This window comes from Mercenaria mercenaria, chromosome 2, assembly GCF_021730395.1.
Source record: "Mercenaria mercenaria strain notata chromosome 2, MADL_Memer_1, whole genome shotgun sequence".
In the NCBI taxonomy this organism is placed as follows: Eukaryota; Metazoa; Mollusca; class Bivalvia; order Venerida; family Veneridae; genus Mercenaria; species Mercenaria mercenaria.
The window spans coordinates 85494508-85515322 of NC_069362.1; the positions used below are offsets into that span (position 1 = coordinate 85494508).

General features: G+C 35.6%; 2 protein-coding genes across 2 annotated transcripts; one reads left to right on the forward strand and one right to left on the reverse strand.

The window, feature by feature from the left end:
* Positions 1-7238: 7238 nt before the first annotated feature.
* Positions 7239-8544, reverse strand: LOC123562874 (uncharacterized). Its single transcript, XM_053523805.1, has 3 exons — positions 8386-8544; positions 8085-8208; positions 7239-7478 (listed from the first exon to the last, which is right to left on the reverse strand). Exons 1-3 carry the CDS (start codon positions 8483-8485, stop codon positions 7331-7333), a joined length of 372 nt encoding a protein of 123 aa, XP_053379780.1. The 5' UTR covers positions 8486-8544; the 3' UTR covers positions 7239-7330.
* Positions 8545-10576: 2032 nt separating this feature from the next.
* On the forward strand, positions 10577-12534 carry LOC123562873 (uncharacterized). Its single transcript, XM_045355467.2, has 3 exons — positions 10577-10730; positions 10987-11110; positions 12322-12534. The coding sequence occupies exons 1-3, from the start codon at positions 10637-10639 to the stop codon at positions 12473-12475; spliced, it is 372 nt and encodes a 123-aa protein (XP_045211402.1). The 5' UTR covers positions 10577-10636; the 3' UTR covers positions 12476-12534.
* The last annotated feature ends 8281 nt before the right edge of the window (positions 12535-20815 follow it).

The window sequence follows — 20815 nt, forward strand, 5'->3', positions numbered from 1 at the left end:
AATGAATTGAAATCAATGACACCGAAGGACCAGAAAATTTAACAACACGAGGTGAAGTCGGGGCGACTTTTTACGGCCGCCACACAGTACTTAATAAAATCTGGAAAGTAGATAAAATCTGGAAAGTAGATCCCTCGGAAGCACCGAGAACAAGGCAAATAGTGAAAATTGCAGACTCGGTTTGATTGAGTCTGTTCATGGACAGTAATGGAAAAAGCAACACTGCCCACGCCCCCTAGCACCGGCTTAAGCAGTATTCAATCTTCAAATCTAAATGAGTTGAAATCAATGATCCCGAAGACACCCGCTGCTTTGAAAGAAATAAAATCTGAAAAGTAGATCCCTCATATAGTTCGAAGTCAACACAAGGGTTAAAAGACTTCGTGACGTCGTGAAGTATAACATTCCTGAGATCAAACACATTTCTATATTTGCATATGTTCCCCTAGAATTCTGTCCTCCTTTGCACATTTTGTTCATCGTATTCTGAACACCAGGTACAGAACAATTACACACATCACGTACAGGAAATTTAAAAGCTGTAAAGACATTATAGTGCGAATCGCTCATTGAGTTTTAAGACATATATTCCCTTCTGTGCATGGCCTTACGCATTTTAACTTTAGATGAAGATGGACATCAACTTAACTTTTATCAAAAATACTAAAAATTACACCTATTAAATAAATATAAAACACGTAGTATTTTACAATAATTTAAACTGCATCTCTTTTTCAGCTAGACAGGACTTGAAGCTGTGCATTTGAAATTAGCCAAAAACCTCTATTTTATCCTTAATCGATGTTATAAAATCTGTAAAAAGATCCTTTGGAAGCAAAGAATGCAACCAAGTAGAATGATAGCAGACTCGGTTTGAGGGTTTCGTTTTGAGGAGGCTACGTTTTTGGTGCGTCGCATTCCCTGTTTGATATTTTTCTTTGTTTCTTTTTTGATTGAGTCTGTTCATGAGAGGTAATGAAATGTGCAACACCTCTCACGCCCCCTAGCACCGACATATTACCAGCATAGTCATGCAACGTTTGTGAAATTCTTGTTGGGCTAATACAAGATCCTGTAACCCGCCTTCTTCTCTCTCAATGATGCTGCCTTGAACACTGAGCATTTCTATGCCTTTCCACTGAATACCATCTCCGTGACAAACAACTGCAACAAAATTTGAGTCATTAACACAAATTTAAATCTAGGAATTAGAATTGAGAGTTAGCAAGCTTGCTCTCTGGTCAAGGTGTAAGCTAGTGACAAATCCACAAAAGATATTAATCCCACAGTGATGCATCGACCAGCTTTGTTTCATATTGGGATTTTGTTCTTTTTTTAGGCAGAGAATTATTTGTGTTTCTGCCACTAACCGTTCCAAGACGGTACCCTATGGTATTCTATCTTCATGTTTGTTTTTATATATGTTTGTCACTTCCTTGTTATCAATGCGTTCGTTTGTGTTGCTGTGTACATGTGCTCACACTGTGCTGTGTGCGTGTATACAGTCGCACATACACATATTTCCATGTGGAGTGCTGTGTTCTTTGAATGTGGCCTAGCCGTTCCTGTTTTTGTTTTAGTTACTTGCATAGATTTCACAATCAAGGAACATGTGTGACTCTTACATTACATCCAGGTGCCACCGTCGTTCATATGACTGGAAAATTGTTGAGAAAGACGTTAAACCCGAACACACACACACACACACATCCAGGTGCCACTTCTGTAATTATGGTCATTGATGTTGCAGGGCTTGTATTCTCAAATAAAACAATTTCAGAGGAACAGATAAGAAGTAAACCTTGCATGTTTATATTGTGTCAACTCAAACACATCACTTAATATAGGCTGCAATTTCTTTATTATACTTTCTAACTGGGACGACTACATCCAGTCTCAGAGTTTGTTTTTTGTGCATACTTTAATGAATACACTTTATGTGTACTTTTTATCGTTTGTCCATTTGCCTTTCTTGGAACATACTGCTGAAGATTTTCCAGAATGTTTATGACTCCTGTAATGGAGGATAGATTCTCTTTCATGACACCGAAGTTAACCTTAAAAAAAGCATTTCAATTTTAGCAAAAGATCATTTTTTAAAATACGTCAAATGTGCGAGGGTATTTCATAATTTATGAACGTCTATGTGGATATCAAATGTTTAAAAGATTTTGATGATTTGAAATAACAGGACTACTTTCTAAACTTCTTACATTAGTAGTTTCAATAATATTTTCAATGAGACATCAGTTCTACACATCAGAACATATATGAAGATATACTTGTCACCTCTCAAGAGGAAACATCCTATTCTGTTGGCAGCAGCATAGTTCATTGGCCATATCATCATTTTGTTCTGGTTATCCCGTGACTGATTATGTGCATTGACCTCGATCTAAAAAGTGTCCCAACATATCTTTAAGCCACCATATTTATCTGTGTTATAATAACAAATTCAACAATTTAGGTTAGCTGTAAAGTATATTATATTTTGAAAATATATTTTGATATCAATATGTACGAGGGGTTATCCAAAATTAATTAGATTGTGCCAATATCTTTTTAATATCAATACATTTTCATCATGTTTTCAATCCAGTAACTTCAAAGCTTGCTTAATCAATGTTATACTTTATTTATTAGCAATGCTCTGTATTTGTTCCGTAGATGCTAGCTGTATCAAAACTAACTGTCTATTTCATATAACATCATTTATAGGCGGTAAGTATATAGAATCTACAACTGTCATCATATGTTTGATTACTTATTGACTGATGGACATTACAAAGTCATTATTCTTAAATCATCAAACATGTTGATTCTTTACTAAATGAATGTGCCGAATGCACCATCTTCTAACTAAATTTTTCATGTCACTGTCTTCATAACACTACTTTTCTACTCGTCGTCTTTTGTTGCTTAACTGTGAGTAAAAGGAATGATACCTTGCTGGAATAACGTTTTTCATGCACAAATTAACCAGGTCGCAGTATTTAAGGTAAGATATGCATATTTGATCGAAGCAGGCATTTTTTTTACTCGAACCCGTTGATGGGTTTCTTTTTTTCTCTCAAATTTTGTCTTGCGATTTCAATGTAATTCTAATCAGAATCAAAGTTATACTGGAAATAAATTCTGTTGGGTTCACATTTATGGTACTCGAAACTGTTAACTTTATTCACTGCAGTGTTATACCATCAGCTGCCTTGTTTCTGTTGGCAACTGTCCGGTCGGCTAAATCCTTAAAATCTTTAATATCAGATGTTTTTATTGCAAAAACTTTATATCGTGGCTGGTTCAGTTTGCTGTTTGATACCGTTGACATCCAATCTGTTGGACCAAGCATATTATGTCTTTTCGTAGCCCTTTCAGTATTGCCGCGTACTGAATCTCTCTCCATTTGTGAACGCCCTCGTCAAAGAAGTTATGAATAATCTTATAAATGGGTAAGTTTTGAATAGAATACAAACTCATACAAGAGAATGGAAGGTTTCTATTTTGTCCAGAGCAGCTGTCTGGTCTGAATAATATACCAAATGTGCAACGGAACCGATGCTTTCATTTTATTTTTACATACAGGATAAAATGTCATTGCTTCCGCGTTTGGCAACAGTTTCATACAATGAAGCATGATGCTCCTTTTGACACTAAGTCAAAAACCGAAATATTGTATGAAGATAATTTTCGACTGAAATATACTTCGTCAATATCTGTTTTGGGAGATATTAAAACCTTTTGTAGATAAAGTTAATCACTGGTGTATTTCTGTCTCCTAATGTTCTTTCTTTGTGCTACCGAACACGTTCTTTTGGTGTTTCCACATATTCTTTCTCTTTTTCTTTCTTTTCATTATCAATAAGACTTTTGTACATTGCACAGAATGTGCACAAGTCTTTCTTAGGCCGGTGGAATCCAAGGTTAGACTTGATAAAAGAAAAAAGTTATATAACCATAATTTATCTATTGTTTTCCTTACACTCATTTGTGTATATTCTGTACATTTTATACACAGACAACCCTTTTTCTAGATATTGTCGTTCAGTATCTTTTCGACAATAGTGTGATTCCGTATAGTGTCCCTTACATCCTCCGATTTCTCAACTTTTTTATGTAGACCTCTTTTATCTTTGAATCATATATTCTGTACCTCTTCATGTACTCTGTTACCTTCGGGCCAATATCTAACACGTTCATGAAACTATTTTTGCACACTTCAATCATATTGTCATAAACTGGATGGAAATACTCCTATGTGACCTTTCTTCTTGATTCCTCTGTGGATGTCGTTCGACTGTTTTTACTCATAGTTTTACGTGATGGACTATAAAACGTCTCAGAAGTCCGTATGTCATACCCAAGTATTGGTTGAATATATGTCCCCTTCTATCTTTGAAAATATTAGTCAGGCATACATATTTGCATCTACAATTGATCACTTTCGACCCCTTCTTTTGAACTTTCCCCCATTTACACTCTGATATTCTTTCCCATGTTGTCGTCTTCTCTTATTTTACGGTGCCATTTCTCCGGATCTGTTTTACGTTTTCCAAACTTATTATATATTAAATTTCCAGCTTCAACAGCAACAAAAAGGTTGAATAGTATCGTCATCATCATTTGTAATATATATATCTGTTAAGACACTCATTACTGTCGTTTTCTATTGTTGGCGGTGTAGTTTCCACTGGTTTTTTACTGATATTATTGTAATCATTACCAGGTCCACTTGACATCCTCTTAATAAGTTCACTAATTGGAAAATCATCCTCAGAATCTGATTCGTCAAATCGGGCCTCCATCTTGCAATTGTCTATTTATTTATTCCTACTGTATGGTGTCAGGATTGACCTCTGTTCCATTTCCTGATCACACATGTAAGCTTTTATATCTGCCAAGTAAAATATATGATTTGCCACCTGTTTTAGAAAAGATTCTCTTACATGGTTTTCATGGCAAAGAATGAAGCGTCCAATAGACACTTCATACATTTCAATAAAAGACATTTTCTTTCTTTCGAGTTCTAGGAGATTACTTCATAAGTACGTCAGTTTAACACACCTATGGATCCAGTAATAAGAAATGGAAATGTCAGTTTTTCCTTCTATAACACAAACTTTGACGGCCCATAAAATTTTGTATAATGCAGAACTTTTTTATATATATTTCAAAGTTTGTTTTTATGTGCGTACGCCTGACAAATATATATACATGTATAGACTTTGTGTGATAAAATTAATAAACTGTGTTAAAACGCAGTATTTCTTACCACTCACACTCGCACTACCCAAAATATGAAAATCTCTTCAGAGAGTCTGTCCTATATATTTCTCAAGGGAGCTCCACGGCAAAATTGTTACAAACATAACATACATTTCATTTACAACTGCTATATCTTAACCTCTAACCCTGCCAAATTCTAAAATGGACTGGTCTATCATTCAATTTGGACAATAACACTCATTATTTGAAGGGGTGTTCACTAAAAGTTTACTGATTGAACAGCGAACACTGCAGACCAAGATCAGCCTACACTGGTCACAAAGGCAGAATAACTTGTCGCCAGCAAGCAAAAGGAAATAAGATCCCGAACTATATAACTTTTGGATGCAGTGTCAGACACAAGGTAAACATTTTAACAAATATTTTTGAACACGTAAATTTGATTAATTTGACATATTTCAAGTGCAAGAGTTTTAAAAGTTAATAAAGCCCACTTTTTAGCACTTTTTTCACTAATACGAAAAAAAGGCTAAATATCTTGAATAAATTATTGATTTGAGTCTATTTAAAACAGAATTGTTGATATTTAGTAATATATGTTACCTCCCTTTTTATATAACTACATCTTCACTTATTATTAACTAATGATAATGCTGCGTTTGCAATTTTTGCCAAATTCTTACATATTACTGTAAATACATATTTGAAATTTAGCACATCTTTAGAACGAAGTGCTATGAATAACATATTAAAGTTTCAAAAATATGTAATGACCCAAAGATATAATCTTATTTGTTTTATCACTTCACCCAACCACTTTTTAAAAAGCCATAAAATGCATATATAAAGCAGTGTTCTAACGGTTGAATACCATTTGTAAGAAAACAGAGATGTTTCTGTTGATTTTTTAGAAATTAAAATAGTCATTATCATACAAATAATAAATGTTCTATTTAAATATGGCACTGCCTCTGTAGCCTAGTGGTAGAACGCCCATTTTAAGTGCGGGAGGACGTGGGTTTGTTCCCTCTAAGACGTGAAAAGTGGTACTAGTAGCTCTCTCGCTTAGCGCTCAGTATTAAGAAAATTGATTATGGACTTGTAAACCAGATGTCAGTATAATATGACTGGTTGGGAAATCATGCCAATTATCTACAACGTGATATATTCCCGCGAGGCAGCACTATACAATTTGGGCATAACGGTCACTGCTACAAGTAGACATCGTTAATAAAAACACTTAACCCGAACACACACGCACGCTGGCACAAACGCACGCACGCACACACACAGACTTTTTTGTTCAGTAGATATTATAAACACCGGCTATCCGGATACTATGACAGTTTGATTTCAGTAAAGTTTTATAGCAATGTTGTAAATTAAAATGGAAAAAAGAGACTAAAAGTTAAAATGTAATGTGTAAAGTACTGGAGATATTAAAAAAAGGTCTTGCAAGTTACTGGTTGAAAAAAGGACACTAAATGTGCTTGCAGAACTGCAATCCCTTTAAAAGTTATATCTTGTAACAGACGTCAGTTTTAATGCTATCAGATTATACATTTATCGATGTGTAGTATTTTAAACCTAGTAAACAGTATTGTTTCGCCTGTAAAACCTTATTGACTGGAATACCGTGCTTGTGGGACTGGCTTAAAGTTTGTTTAATAGATGTTTTGACAGTAACAGTACATATGCGTAAATAGAAGAAATAAAGCTGAAATTAGAATAATGGCACATGTAAATTAATATTTTCACTGACTACCATAATTACGACAATGCAAATCCAATCGAAATATTTCTACAGGGCATTCAGTGGCAGTAACCATTTTGAGAAGTTTTCTTGCCTTGAAACTTTTAAATAGCAAGTTTCTGAAAGTTAACCGTTTCTACGGATGGCTTTAAATGCACAATGACGTGTAATATGAATGAAGAGCAAAACTTTCAGGTAGTAGCGTAGAAATATGGATTCAATTAATCCCAACTCTTTTTCTAGACTATTCATATTTGTATTTTCTTTGTTGCAGTCAAACAAATTTAAATATTTACATTTTCGTTAAATGCAGGATAGATACATCAAATTTTACAAATATTACAACAGCATATTTGTCTATTTTCCATTTGCAGATAAATCTCTCGGGATCAGTGTGTCTGGACACCGTGCATTGTTGTCGCTCTTTAGCACCCATTTAACTTTACATCCCACCAAGAAATATGTACACATAGAATCTTCCGGCTCCATAATCAATGGAAACATTCTACAAAAGACAGTTCTGAAATATTACATCTAGCCTACGTGCGGAGGTAAACGATTTCTTGTGAAAGTAGCTCTGAACGTTTGTAACAAAATTGTTCTACATTGAAGAATTTTATTAACAATACTGTCTCCAAAACATCATTCTCTCCGAAGGAAATTCAGCCAATATAAAGACAGATTCATGTGATTGACTTTTGGTCAATCCGATTCGAAATTATTGGTCTGCAGATTGATTTTCACTATGGCCTTCTATCGGAAAATCCAACTTTGATGATTTTTGCGCATGTTCGAAAAAGGGTCACACTGAAGATTTTACTGAAATATTTCTTAATAGAAGATTATATTTACTATTATGGCAAATAAAATAGACAGGTTTTTCAAACTTTGTCGAAATCAAATCCACTCAATTCCTCTTGCTTCTGTTCTTATTTTGATATACTCCACATTGAAATGAAAATCAACTTTTATAAAGACAGTACTAGTAGAGCTGATTTCTTAACACTTGATACACGGCATATATTCACGGCGACATTTATGCTACCCGTATAGCTGCTAACAGTCATTATTCAAGGTATTACTTAATAACAATGCTAGAAATGCTACTTACGTATAGCACGTAAGACCATCCTTTTTGCACCTGCATTTTGCACAAGTGTCATAGTTCTTGATGACAGACCGGCGTAACAACCTCAGACCTTTATACTCGCAAAACTTTACCTTCTTCCCATACACTGAAAACGAAAGGCAAAACTCAAAAATTCTTGCACAATCTATCGTTCGAAAAGCATCAATATATATCAAGATAGCAAATTACTGTTCAGAATACAGAGATAGATAAAAGTAAAAATACTTGCGTAGAAATTTTTAATAAAAGTTATCTAGGGTAAGACGTAATTGTTATGACGTACCAATTTCTTTCTTTAGCTCGTCGTGAAATACAGCTCCCGTCGAATATTCAAAAAAGTGCAATAAAATGAAGGATACAATAACAAGTATTGAGCCTTTCATGGTGATTCTAAAACGATGAAAGTAGAATGCGACTTTTCTTTCGCATGATTACACAGAAAGACAATTATGAAGGTTATTAATGCTCCTTTTGATCTATTAAGCCTGTCACAGATTTTATATATCATAGGGAATATACGCATATTTGAGATATCAAGATGTAAATCACCATTAACGCACGTGTTGGTTACGCCTTTTGGCAATAAATAAATATTAATGCTGTTATGAATGCCTGAATTCACATTAAAACCGTTGACTGTTGACTAACATTCCCATTATACGCTTTATTTTCAACTTTATATGTTCTATTATAATTGATACGTATCAATGTTTCTGCTTCTTTTATCTATAAGGTCATCCAAACCTAATAATCCGTAGATGGTTTTTTCACTAAAGTGATGACTTTCACGGAAGTCTGCTTCTAATACAAAGATGTAGTGAAGTTTAGGTCCGACAATTTTTGTTTGTCATTACTTTCTAAATATTAGAAAATTTTGATAGGAATAGAACAGAGATAGTCAAGCTAAATCATATGTCTTATAAAGATTGAGACATTTAGGTAAAACATATTTTGAGTTGTGGGAAACGTTCACGGCAACAATACCTCCTCAAGCAATGTCCGGCAGCCGCCGGGTAAGCAGTTAGCACCAGACGCATTATATGGAATGACCTTTTTGAATTTCTTTATGGCATATTACCATAATCAATTTTATGTGCGCCAATATGGTCTAATCTAATATAGCTGTAAAACGGATTAAATCATTTATGTGTAAGAGAAGAAAACAACAGATTGCTTAGCATTAAAATCTTTTGTTTCAGAGGCCGTGCAGGCTGTAGCGGGAAAATAGCCATCTCAAAAAAAAAAGTTATAGTTTGTAAACGTTGATAATGCCACAATAAGCTGATGATGACTGTTGGACGGTAAGCTTAAAATTTTAGAATTAGACTTAACAGACAATACATAGGGTTTTCAGTAACTCTTGTACAATGCTAATCGCAGCTGCTCTTAAAATGAAACGAAGGTCGAAAGAGTCATTAGGGTGGCCAACCCACGTGACCTTTTGATATCGTACACACGTGGAAAAAATGTAATAGTTTTGTTTGTAAATGTAATCGCCTTGTTACTTGATAGATTTAAATAAAATAAAAAGCGTTGAAGACAGAAAAACAAGTGCTTTCGTCGGCACAAAAGGTCTACCACTCTTATTCAATACTGTCTAAAAACACTTCGCCCAAATTCCAGTGTGCAACGTTGTCTACATATCTGGTTCGTGATAAATTATTTGGGCAAAGTGTTTGAGAAAAGTGTCAAGAATTTCTGTCAGACGCTTTGTGATGAGGAAAGCATCCACTTTCTTGTCTTCGGCGTGACTGACTTGAGTAAAATTGACAGTATCGACACGGAATTCATTAAATGCAAAGACACACAATAGAATGACGTCACAAACAACGTCCCATTAACACATAATGTATGGAATAATATTGACGGAGCTTGATTAAATGCAACATAAAGTATTCAGTATGCAGTTCCCCCTTGAAATGTTCAACTTGACTCTACAAAGAATAACAATACAATGAAAGCAACATTTTTATTTACAATAACTTTAAAAATGACTAACCTACATTGTATCTATTCTAGTGTCTATATGCAAATTCATTTACAAATCAAACACACAGTACACGGTCTAGGCGGCCTTCTTTCTTCAGAAAATGTGTAAAAATTGAGATTTCAATTATGCCGGCTCGATGTGAAATTAAGCGACCAACCATCCGAAATAAAATACCAATACTCAAAAAAAGTCTTGAAGCAGGGAAATATAAACAAAAAAGGTTTTAGACAGCCGCAAACTACAGAGATTCTATAGAATTTCATCGTGACGTTTCTTTATGTGTCCAGCGGGAGTTTTGACGCATTGCTTTTTTGTTGTTGTTTTTTGAGTTTTTTTTATATTCAAGACTTTAAGCATTATTTAAAATTTGAAAAAAAGTCAAATGCAACAATTTGCTCGTTATTTGCATGGAGCCAGCAATGCTTATGTCAGAAGAATGTGTTTATTTGTGCAGACACACATGCTGGGCCTCTTTTGCTTAGTCATAGCAGGCTATTTAGCCTTATTTGTGGTTTCACTGTGACATTCTGAGTTGTTGATAGTGATGTTGAAAATGCAGCTTTACGTGTTTCTGGTGGCCGTCTCCCTTTCTGTTGTTTATGGAGCCGTCTCATTTACTCCAATAATGACGGAAGAAGGTAAAATTTTATCTTAAAATGAGTGTATTACTAGACTTACTATAACAGAATTATTTCTCATGTTTGTTAATTTTGTTTATAAACTGATTTTCAAGCTTTTCTTGTATATTCTATAAGCTATTGTTTATAGGATATACAGAAAATCCAGAAAAGAAAATGACTAAAATAACAACACGGGTTTTCATGTTTTAGAAGGTAACAACCGTTTTACACAATTAGGATGGAACATAATTGAAATCGTGACTGTTTGTTATAGTTTACGGGCATACAGTGAGGTTTTGCCCTTACAAAGGAATAAGGATGCTCCCTGGATCAAAAGTCAGGAACTATGACTCGTGTGAGATATGTAGATGCAAGAAGAAAGGTTTATCATGTGCCACGTAAGAAATTTTTACTACTGTTTAACAGTTCTATGTGATTCTGCATATTACGATATTTTTCTTTTGTCTATGAAGCGGGGAAAAAGACGAGATCATCTTATTTTTTCCCTAGGGAAAGACAGTTTACACGAGTGCATTTTTACATAGGTATTTAACGTTATAAATTGCAATGTACATGCATGATTTCATGATAATTATTAAAATCATCTTTGAAAACTTTAAAGTGGAAGGCGAGAAAATTGATCTTATAAAACTACCTGTGCCCGACACCTTGATTTCTCATTCCCCTCAAGTTGAGAAAACCGTTCTACACAGGCAAGCATTAATATACTTATATTCTACAATGTAGAAATTATCAAACCCTTACTATTTGAACTTCTGGATATTGCAAGAATTGCTGCAACATTCTTTTGACCTCATGCAAATTTTCTTACTTGGGGTCTGTTGGAAACTTTCATGATCACTGCCGCGAATATAGAATTTTTACAATGTACACTTAAATGAAACGTCTCAAAAGTGTAAATGAAGATATTGCCTAAAATTTAGTCAAATAAAATATGTAGGTCCGTGTGAATATTTTTGAGATATTTGCTTAATTATAGAGATCCTTCTCTATCAGTTTGAAGAATGATTGTCGTTTCCATATGCCCCCGGGTCCAGGCTGATTTTCTACGTGTCCTGGATAGGAAACGTTACGTTATTATTTTGGTTAAAAGTGCAAGAACTACCTTAAAACCTATTTATTTTTTTACAATTTTTCTTCTTTTTTGTATTTTATGGAGTAAAAGTTACATAACGAAAGACTCGACAATTTAAGACAGTGATTTAACGACATATAAGTACTATGCACCTGCACAAATATTATTTCAAATTTTCTTTCAATTTTGAACCGTAGCTATGATCATCAGATAGAAAATGCTTGATATGTTTTCTTCAGAAAAAACATAAAGCTGTCGCTGTTATTTGAATGTGGTGTTGTCTGCCCCGACCGTGATGTAACAATGAAAAGCGTATAGATACAAAAGGGTTGCTTAACAAAACAAATCAAATTGATAAATTTTGGAATTGTCAGACGATGCATTCATTTTTATTGATATGTATCTTAGCTAATTAACCTCGTTTATTTTGGTTTTGTTCAAGGTGAAGGTCTACTGTGATTTTAAGCTATTTTAAATTTTGCAAGGTCAAGCATGTAATACGCCTTTTTACAGATTACCAAATGCATTCACCGTCCATTATCCTGATGATTCAAAATGTATCAGTGTGAGGATAGGCTGCAAAAACCACTGGGTGCTGAGGAAAAACAATAAACGAAGATGTCCAAAGCGTCTGATACCAAAGGAAATTTCAATGGTTGGAAAATAAGAACTTTTCGTAAAGGAATATTAAAATTATAATTTCAAAAATAAAATTGCATTGTTGAATAGATCAGTTTGTTTTAAATCTAGCAAAATGTTAAGGTAAATTATATTAGTGCGATCTGACAGATCTGAGATAGTAAAAATTATTCCATGAAAAATCTGTTCTTTTCCTTATCCATATCTAATTTCTACCGGGTAGCTAGATAGGAAGCGTTCAAGAACTTCGAACTTGGAACAAGAGGTAAATTTACGGCCTTGTTGTGTCGTCTCTTGGCATAATGGCACGTATAGTGTCAAAATTGCCCGTGGCTTTTAGCTCGAGGGTCATCATAAAAATGTTTTGTTTTTGCCATTACGGCTGGAAGGTACAAGCGTCTGTTTATTGTATTGACACGTAACCTATAACCATCATTTTGATTATTGTTTTCCATAAACGATGCCTTCGTTATTTTAGAATCGATCTGAAAATAAATCAGCACCCTTTCACCTGCCATTAATACATGACGATAATGTCAGAACGTGAAGCACACTTCGCCATTATGGATCCATCAATGGCCGCCGTAATGACCTTTTCAACGGTTTTTTTGTCAGTATTTATATTTAGGTTTATAACCTTATCTTCGTAATGTAGATTTGACTAATGCAGGTACGAAAAATGTCTTGTTGAATGAATTTGCACTGATAGTTATCTGCATTTTTTGTATTTATTTGCGTTTGAGATTTTAAGGAATTTTATATTTATACGACAACAGAAGAGGGGTATTTAGACGACAGTGGTAATATTTTCATGTAAACATCGGAAAAAATTTAATCTTACAGATCATTCATGATTCAACCGTGTCTGGTAAAGTTCAAGTGTTAAGTTTTGTCTTAAATCGTGTTATCCCTTTGTGATACTCAGTTTCTGATGTGCTGGTCTACATTCATTCACGAGGATCCCTAGTCAACATACTGCATGAACAACACATGAAGTACGATATTCTGAGTTTCACCCACCGGTGCCAGAACAGAAAGAAAATGCCTCTGTACATGTAATATCATACTCCCAGGTATTCTATAAGAACCACGGTCATGAACCGGAAAGAGCACTAACACATTTCAATCGTACATTTCTCACCTAAAACGCGCAGTTCGGTGAATGGGTAACCAGCATATTGAACAAGCGGCAATTTATCTTCCATCGTGCATCAGACACATTGTCTCAATAGTCAATATTTCATATTACAAAGATACTCCACATATGTTATGTTTTCGTACACGTTACAGAAGAAAACTTTTGTGAACTTCTCTAATGAACATCCGCTCTAAAGGTCTCAGCAGTGTGCACATGTTAGCAATCAGAATGGTTTTGTAATGTAGACCGGAACTTCACTAGGGAAGTTCAATGAAGTTTTTTGTGTAACGTTGAAAGAACTATGAACTACACGTTGTTGCTCTCAAGATAAGATAAATTGAATAAATGTGACCGGTACACAATGGAAGATAAATTACCTGTTGTTCAATATACTATTGAGTTTAATCGCTTAAGATTAAACTGTTTATCTAGCACAAAAGAATAATTAATTCTGTTAATTGTTTTTAATATGATGACGTAATAAAATTAGATGAGCACGCCCTTGGAGCGCCATCTATAACGAAAAGAAAGCACGCGCTTAGGGAGTCCTCTTTCTTGCTGGCTTCTAACGAGCCTCCGGGTAGACACGCTTTTAGTGCTGTCAAAAAAAAATTAAGTATCTAAAAATATGCTCAACGTCATGTTGGGATAAAGCCAAATTTCTCAACATCTCCCAACCGTTTCAGATTTTACAACCAGTCATTGTTGCCAAGACAACACACAGTCACCTCTCAAAGGAAATTCATGGGAACAGGCAGCTACTCCAATTAACTTGGACGTACTTGAAGAAAAAAAATGAGCAGTACCCTAATACGTATGACAAGGCTTTTATATTAGTTTAAAGAATGGTTTTAAACTAAATTATACAGGTCCTAGATTTTCAATACATTCCTCTAACCTTTTATCAGCTCAAGAAAATATGGAAAATTTAAATTCAAAACTGCATGAAGATGCTTCTCTTTGGAGAATTATAGGTCCATTTTCATCACTACCAATTTCAAACCTTCGAACAAATCCTGTCGGTTTAGTTCTAAAGAACACCGGAGGTTTACGTTTGAAAACTAATCTATCCTTTCACCCTGGCTTTGGTGTTAACGATTACATGTATATAGACCCTCAATATAGTCAGGTTAAGTATTCTTCTTTTGATAACGCAGTAAAGATGGCACGAAATATTGGGAAATCAGCATTAAAGGCTAAAGCTGACATATCATCAGCATTTAATTTATGCCCCATTTGGCCCGGAGACTTTGATCTTTTAGGCATTAAATCATATGAGGGCTACTGGATCCAGAAAACTCTGCCTCAATGGGCGTCTTGCTTTTGCTTCTTCGACCTTTCTTCAATGGTTAGTAAGTTACGAAGCAAACTGCAACAATTTTGACCACCTTCTAGACGTCTTCTTTTTACGGTTAATTCCAATTACAGTAGTTGCAAATTTCTTATGCAATATTTTGATAATGTATGCAGCACTTTGAATATTCCCTTAAGTGAAGATAAATGGGTCGGTCCTGTACAAACAATTACATTTTTAGGACTAGAAAATGACGCAGTGAATCAAATGGTAAGAGTCCCAATGGACAAAGTTCTAAAAGCAAAATCAGCACTTCTGGAATTAGTCTCTTGCACAAAAATCAAGCTACGGCAACTTCAGTCAACAGTTGGCTTGCTGCATTTCGTTGCGAGAGCCATCCCTGCAGGAAGGTCATTTAATCGTAGGTTTTATGACAAAATAGCCCAGGCTAAAAAGCCGCAGCATTTCATTCGGGTAACTAGGAATATGATCGATGACGCTAAAGTATGGATATGATTTTTAGATGAATTTAATGGAACGTGTTTATTCCATGATTCAGAGTAGGTGGACGATCAGTTTTTAGAGCTTTATACCGATGCTTCGGGTAACAAAAGCTTAGGTTGTGGGTGCTGCCTCAAAGGTTTTGGACTGTATTTAGATGGCCACAGCACTGGGCGGAATTAGTGTTTAAAGATATAACGTATCTAGAACTCATTCCGATACTAATGGCATTTTACACATGAGGAGGATTGATAAAAAATAAGAAAATAAGAAAATTGTACTGAGATCTGACAATCTTGCGCTAGTAGAAATTTTGAATAAAACATCCGCTAAGAATAAACAAGTTATGACACTCATACGGCATTTAATGCTACTCATTCTTGAGACAAATATTCAGGTTAAAGCAAAACATGTATACGGGAAAAAGAATGAGATTTGTGACGCTATTAGTCGATTTCAGTGGCAAAGGCTTCACATAGTGCTACCAAGCGGCGGCGCGCAAATACTGCCATTTGCGGTACCGAAGTCCTTTCTTCAGATTTTCAACCTGAAATAGACAGACTCATTCAGGCATCGCTTTCAGAAAATACTAAGAAAAAGGACAGTTCAGCGATAAATTACTTTGAACAACTTTGTCAACAAGTAGGAGACGAGAGCATCTGGCCACCAAGTCTCGACCGCCTCACCGAATATATTTCTTTTTATCTTTACAACAATATTCACATTCTTTCATTATAGGCCAAATCTCAGCAATAAGCTATATCAATAAAATAAACAGCTTCAATGATAACATAACAATTTGTTATAATAAGCATGTTAGAAGGCCTTTGTAGACTACGGAAACAAAATAATAAGAGGGAGCCGATAACATATGCAGTATTACTCAAACTAATGCGATCCTTAAAATGGATCTGCAGATCACAGTACGAATGTATGTAATTCACAATTTCGCACAAAAAATCAGAATAAATGATGTAAAGTGAGTCGGAAGATGGAGGTCTAATGCCTATAGGTCCTACACCTTTTAAGTTACCGAGTCCGTTACCGGTTCGTACATTTAAAAAGGAATTCAGGGATTAGCGGCAACTTGACTTTTACCTCATGTCCCCATGTTATACTATATTTTTATTCCAATACTGAGTCCTATACTAATTTTATAACCGCCTCGGTAGCCTAGTGGTAGAGCGTCCGCTTCGGGTGCGAGAGGTCGTGTGTTCGATCCCTGGCCGCGTCATACCAAAGACGTAAAAAATTGTACTAGTAGCTTCCTTGCTTGGCGCTCAGCATTAAGAGGATAGTTCTAGGACTGGTCAGCCCGGTGTCAGTATAATGTGACTGGGTGGGGTATCACGTCATGTGTCTACGGCGTGATATTCCAGTGAGGCAGCACTATAAACCTTTTAGCTATGATCCGGCAACGGTATCAGAGCAGGTGACATGTAAAGTTGTGTTTTGTTCCCGTCGATTCACCTAAGTATTTACAATACTTGATAACAATATTTCAGGCTGTAGCACTTGGATAGTAGGGTCTTCTCTAATACAGGGGACGCACTATAGGGCATTGCAACGGGCTGACGAATAGAATCTTGGCCTTATGTCCATAGGTGGGACAGGTTTTTGGGAAGGCTTAAGTGGTATGAGAATATATAATGTTGTAGACACCGTTAAGCACATTTTGAATTTTAATTTTACATTGCGGTGGTAATGATCTTGGCACAAGACCTACTGTAGAAATAATTTGGGGACTGAAACGGTTGTTTCAAGGCCCCGAAATTGGCAGTTTACGCAAGCCTTTACCCACTACCCGTTTGGTATTTTCACAAATATTGGCACGAAAAACATGGTGCTACATTCAGTTTAATTCCGTTGCTAATAAAATAAAATAAGACAGCGGGGCAATAGTTGTATTGGTGCCCATGTCGTAAAAAATGGGGGTGCATACATTAGGTACCCAGACATATTAGAAGTCAGTCCGGTGTTTATGCCCGATGACACCCATCTGACTCCATTAGGTTACGATATTATGCTAAATACCATTTCAGGTCGTTAGTTAAACAGGAAACATAAATTTTCCCCCACCTCAATAGTGTTATTAATATTGGTGACAGGCGATGGCTGTATGTTTCATTTTTATGCGTTTCCGCTTTGGCGGAAGGTCCACTTACAATACGCTTAAATGTAAGTGCATCTTCTGGCGTTTCTAACGCATAAATCTCCGCCCTGCTACCCTTACCGGAGCAGAAGTTTAAATGAAAAGACTTATGGATTATCATCATTGCATTTATTTATAAAGTTATTCAAAATTATATATTCACAGCCATGGCCAATATATGCCACAATCTAAAAATAAATTTCATCAAACTTTATTTGTAGTCTGTTTCTTTTGTTGCTGGATAAAAAGTTCACATTTACCGAACTGCGCGTTTTAGGTATGAAATGCGCGATTGAAACGGGTTAGTATATTTTCACGTTCATGACCATAGTCCTTATAGAATACCTAGGGGTTGGGTATAACCACTGGCGCCAGATCAGAAAGAAAATGCCTCTGTACATGTTATACACTACCCCTAGGTATTCTATAAGAACCACGGTCATGAATTGGAAAATATACTAACCCGTTTAAATCGTAAATTTCTCAACTTAAACGCGCAGTTCGGTGAATGGGTACCTAGTATATTGAACAAGCGATAATTTATCTTCCATCGTGCACCAATCACCTCAATTTTCCATATTGCTGAAATTATCAACATATTTTATGCTTTCGTCAACATTACAGAAAAACCTTGCTTGACCTTCCCTAATGAACATCCGGTCTAGAGGTCACGGCAGTGTGCACATGTTTAGCGAAATGTAAATAAACAAAAACAGAATTAAAAAAAATACAATTTTACACTAAAACTGGAAATGATGAATGAAATTCATCTTGTATATGATCTTTAATTTGAAATCGTACATTGGTCTGCATCTGTTCTGTTTATTTTATTCATTTTGCACATTTATGCTGCATTTTCACATTTTAGCGAACATGTGTAGTAAAATGACGATTGACATACATTTTCACAACAGCCAATCGGAATGATTTTGTAATCTAGAACGGAACTTCACCAGGAAAGGTCAAGCAAGTTTTTTGTGTAACGTTAAAATAACTATAAACTACGCGTTGTTTTTCTAAGATAAGATGTATTGAAGAAATGTGACCGGTACACAATGGAAGATAAATTACAACTTGTTTGATATCCATAGTACACATTACCGAACTGCGTGTTTTAAGTATGAAATGCGCGATTGAAACGGGTTAGTAAATTTCTCCCTTCATGACAATGGTTCTTTTAGAACACCTATGGGTAGGGTATAGCATGTACAGAGGCATTTTCTTTCTGATCTGGCGCCAGTGGGTATAACATGTACAGAGGCATTTTCGTTCTGGTCTGATGCCGGTTGTTTCACCGCTCATACTCAAATGTTGCATGTTATTAACTCTAATAAAATGAAACAGATGGTAGTTAGTAACGTGTATGCCAACATTATAAATGCATTTTATTTGTTTTTTAATTTTGCAAGTCAACAGTAAACTACAAGAACATACTCAATATTTCGCAATGGATATGAAAGTGTTAGTAAGCATGTAAGATTTGTAAACATTTGGAGGTGCCGATGAGAACTCTGGGTTGATTAAAAATGTTCAATGTCTCAAGCAAAAACCTATGTTTACAATGTAAAATTAGTAACAAAGTCACATTTGAATCTTCAAAGTTCCCCATGTCTTAAGTGGCAATGTTGTTGTATTTCACAACATAGCAGTACACGTCGACGTGTGGCCTGTTTAAAGGTATTATTTTTAGATACAAGCGTGTCAGTAATATAACAATCAGCCTTTGAATTGTGCGTTCAAGTTGCTTGCAAAATAGTTTCTTATTGTCAATTTATCCATAGATGTATCTTGTAGGTGTAACATTTTCTAGCAATCTGGTCCAACCTTTAATTTAATCAAATATAGATGCAGGTAATTTTGTTGGTATGGTTATATTTATTCCTTATTCTGTAGAAAGTGTTTGATAGACTGACTCTACCTTCCCCCCCCCCCCCCCCCCCGCACACACAAATACAACACAACCACACACCGTGAAATTATAAGAACTGAGTCTTGGAAAAAATACCATTCTTTGGTTCAAGTCCTATTTTTCATGTAGACAACAAAATATTACTAGATGTCTCAGGTACCGACTCCTCCCCATGTGACATTGCATGAGATTGTCTTGTGACCCTTATTATTCTTGACTTATGTGAATAAGCCTTCGGTGGTCAAGGATTAATTAGCACTCTGGTGATGTTTGTTGTCGACTGGAAACTGGCCGAAGATCTTGAACTGGTTAGAGGGGGGCCTACGTGGCCGAGTGGTTAAGGTCACTTACTTCAAATTACTTGCCGCTCATCGATGTGGGTTCGAGCCTCATTTGAGGCATTGAATTCTTCAAGTGAGGAAGCCATCCAGTTCACGGAAGGCCGTTGGTTCTACCCACGTGTCCGCTCGTGATGAAGTAATGCACGGAGGGGCACCTGGGATCTTCTTCCACCAACATAGCTTGAAAGTCGCCATATTATCTATAATTGTGTCGGTGCGACATTAAACGCAACAAAATAAATAAACAGATAATTGGTTAGTTGGTTAGTAAATATTTAACTGATAATAAATTATCCTAACATTTTGGAAAATCTGAGTCTATATTTCGGCTCTAGAAAAGGTTAGAATAGATTTCTTGAAAGCCCAGTGCACCCCATACGCCACCAGAGAACAGAACAATTCATCGCAAAGTAGCAAAAAAGAGCAAATGTAATGAATATATATATCATAAGGATTACTTCGAAACTCCAATTATAAGTACAGTTAAATTGTATGTAAAATGCAGAATTAGGTAAGGGTTTGATAAAGAGATGGGAGTGGAAAGAAGCAAGAATGAATATCCAACAAAGAAATCCGCGCTCCAACAAGAGTGTCAGACTGTCACAAAATACGCCCGTCATCGAATTTGGTCTAAATCAAGAGATATAATCCAAGAGTACCTGGGGCGGATTTTGCTTGTTATCGCACTTGCCGAGATATTTTGCCCACAAACATTGTCATCAAGTTTGGTGAAGATCGGATGAAAACCGTTCGACTTAGAGGGCGGACAAAGCTAAATTCGCAGTTTTTCGAGTAATTCAAAGGACATAATCAAAGAGTGCCTTGGGCGATTTTGGTTGTTATCGAACTTTGCCGAAGTATTATGCCCACAAACATTGTCATCAAGTCTGGTGAAGGTCGGGTGAAAACTTATTGACTTAGAGGTGGACAGGGCTAAATTTGCAGATTTTGAGTAATTTAAGGGCCATAACTCAAGAGTGCCTGAAGCGATGTTGCTGGTTATCGTACTTGGCCGACATATTATGCCTACAAA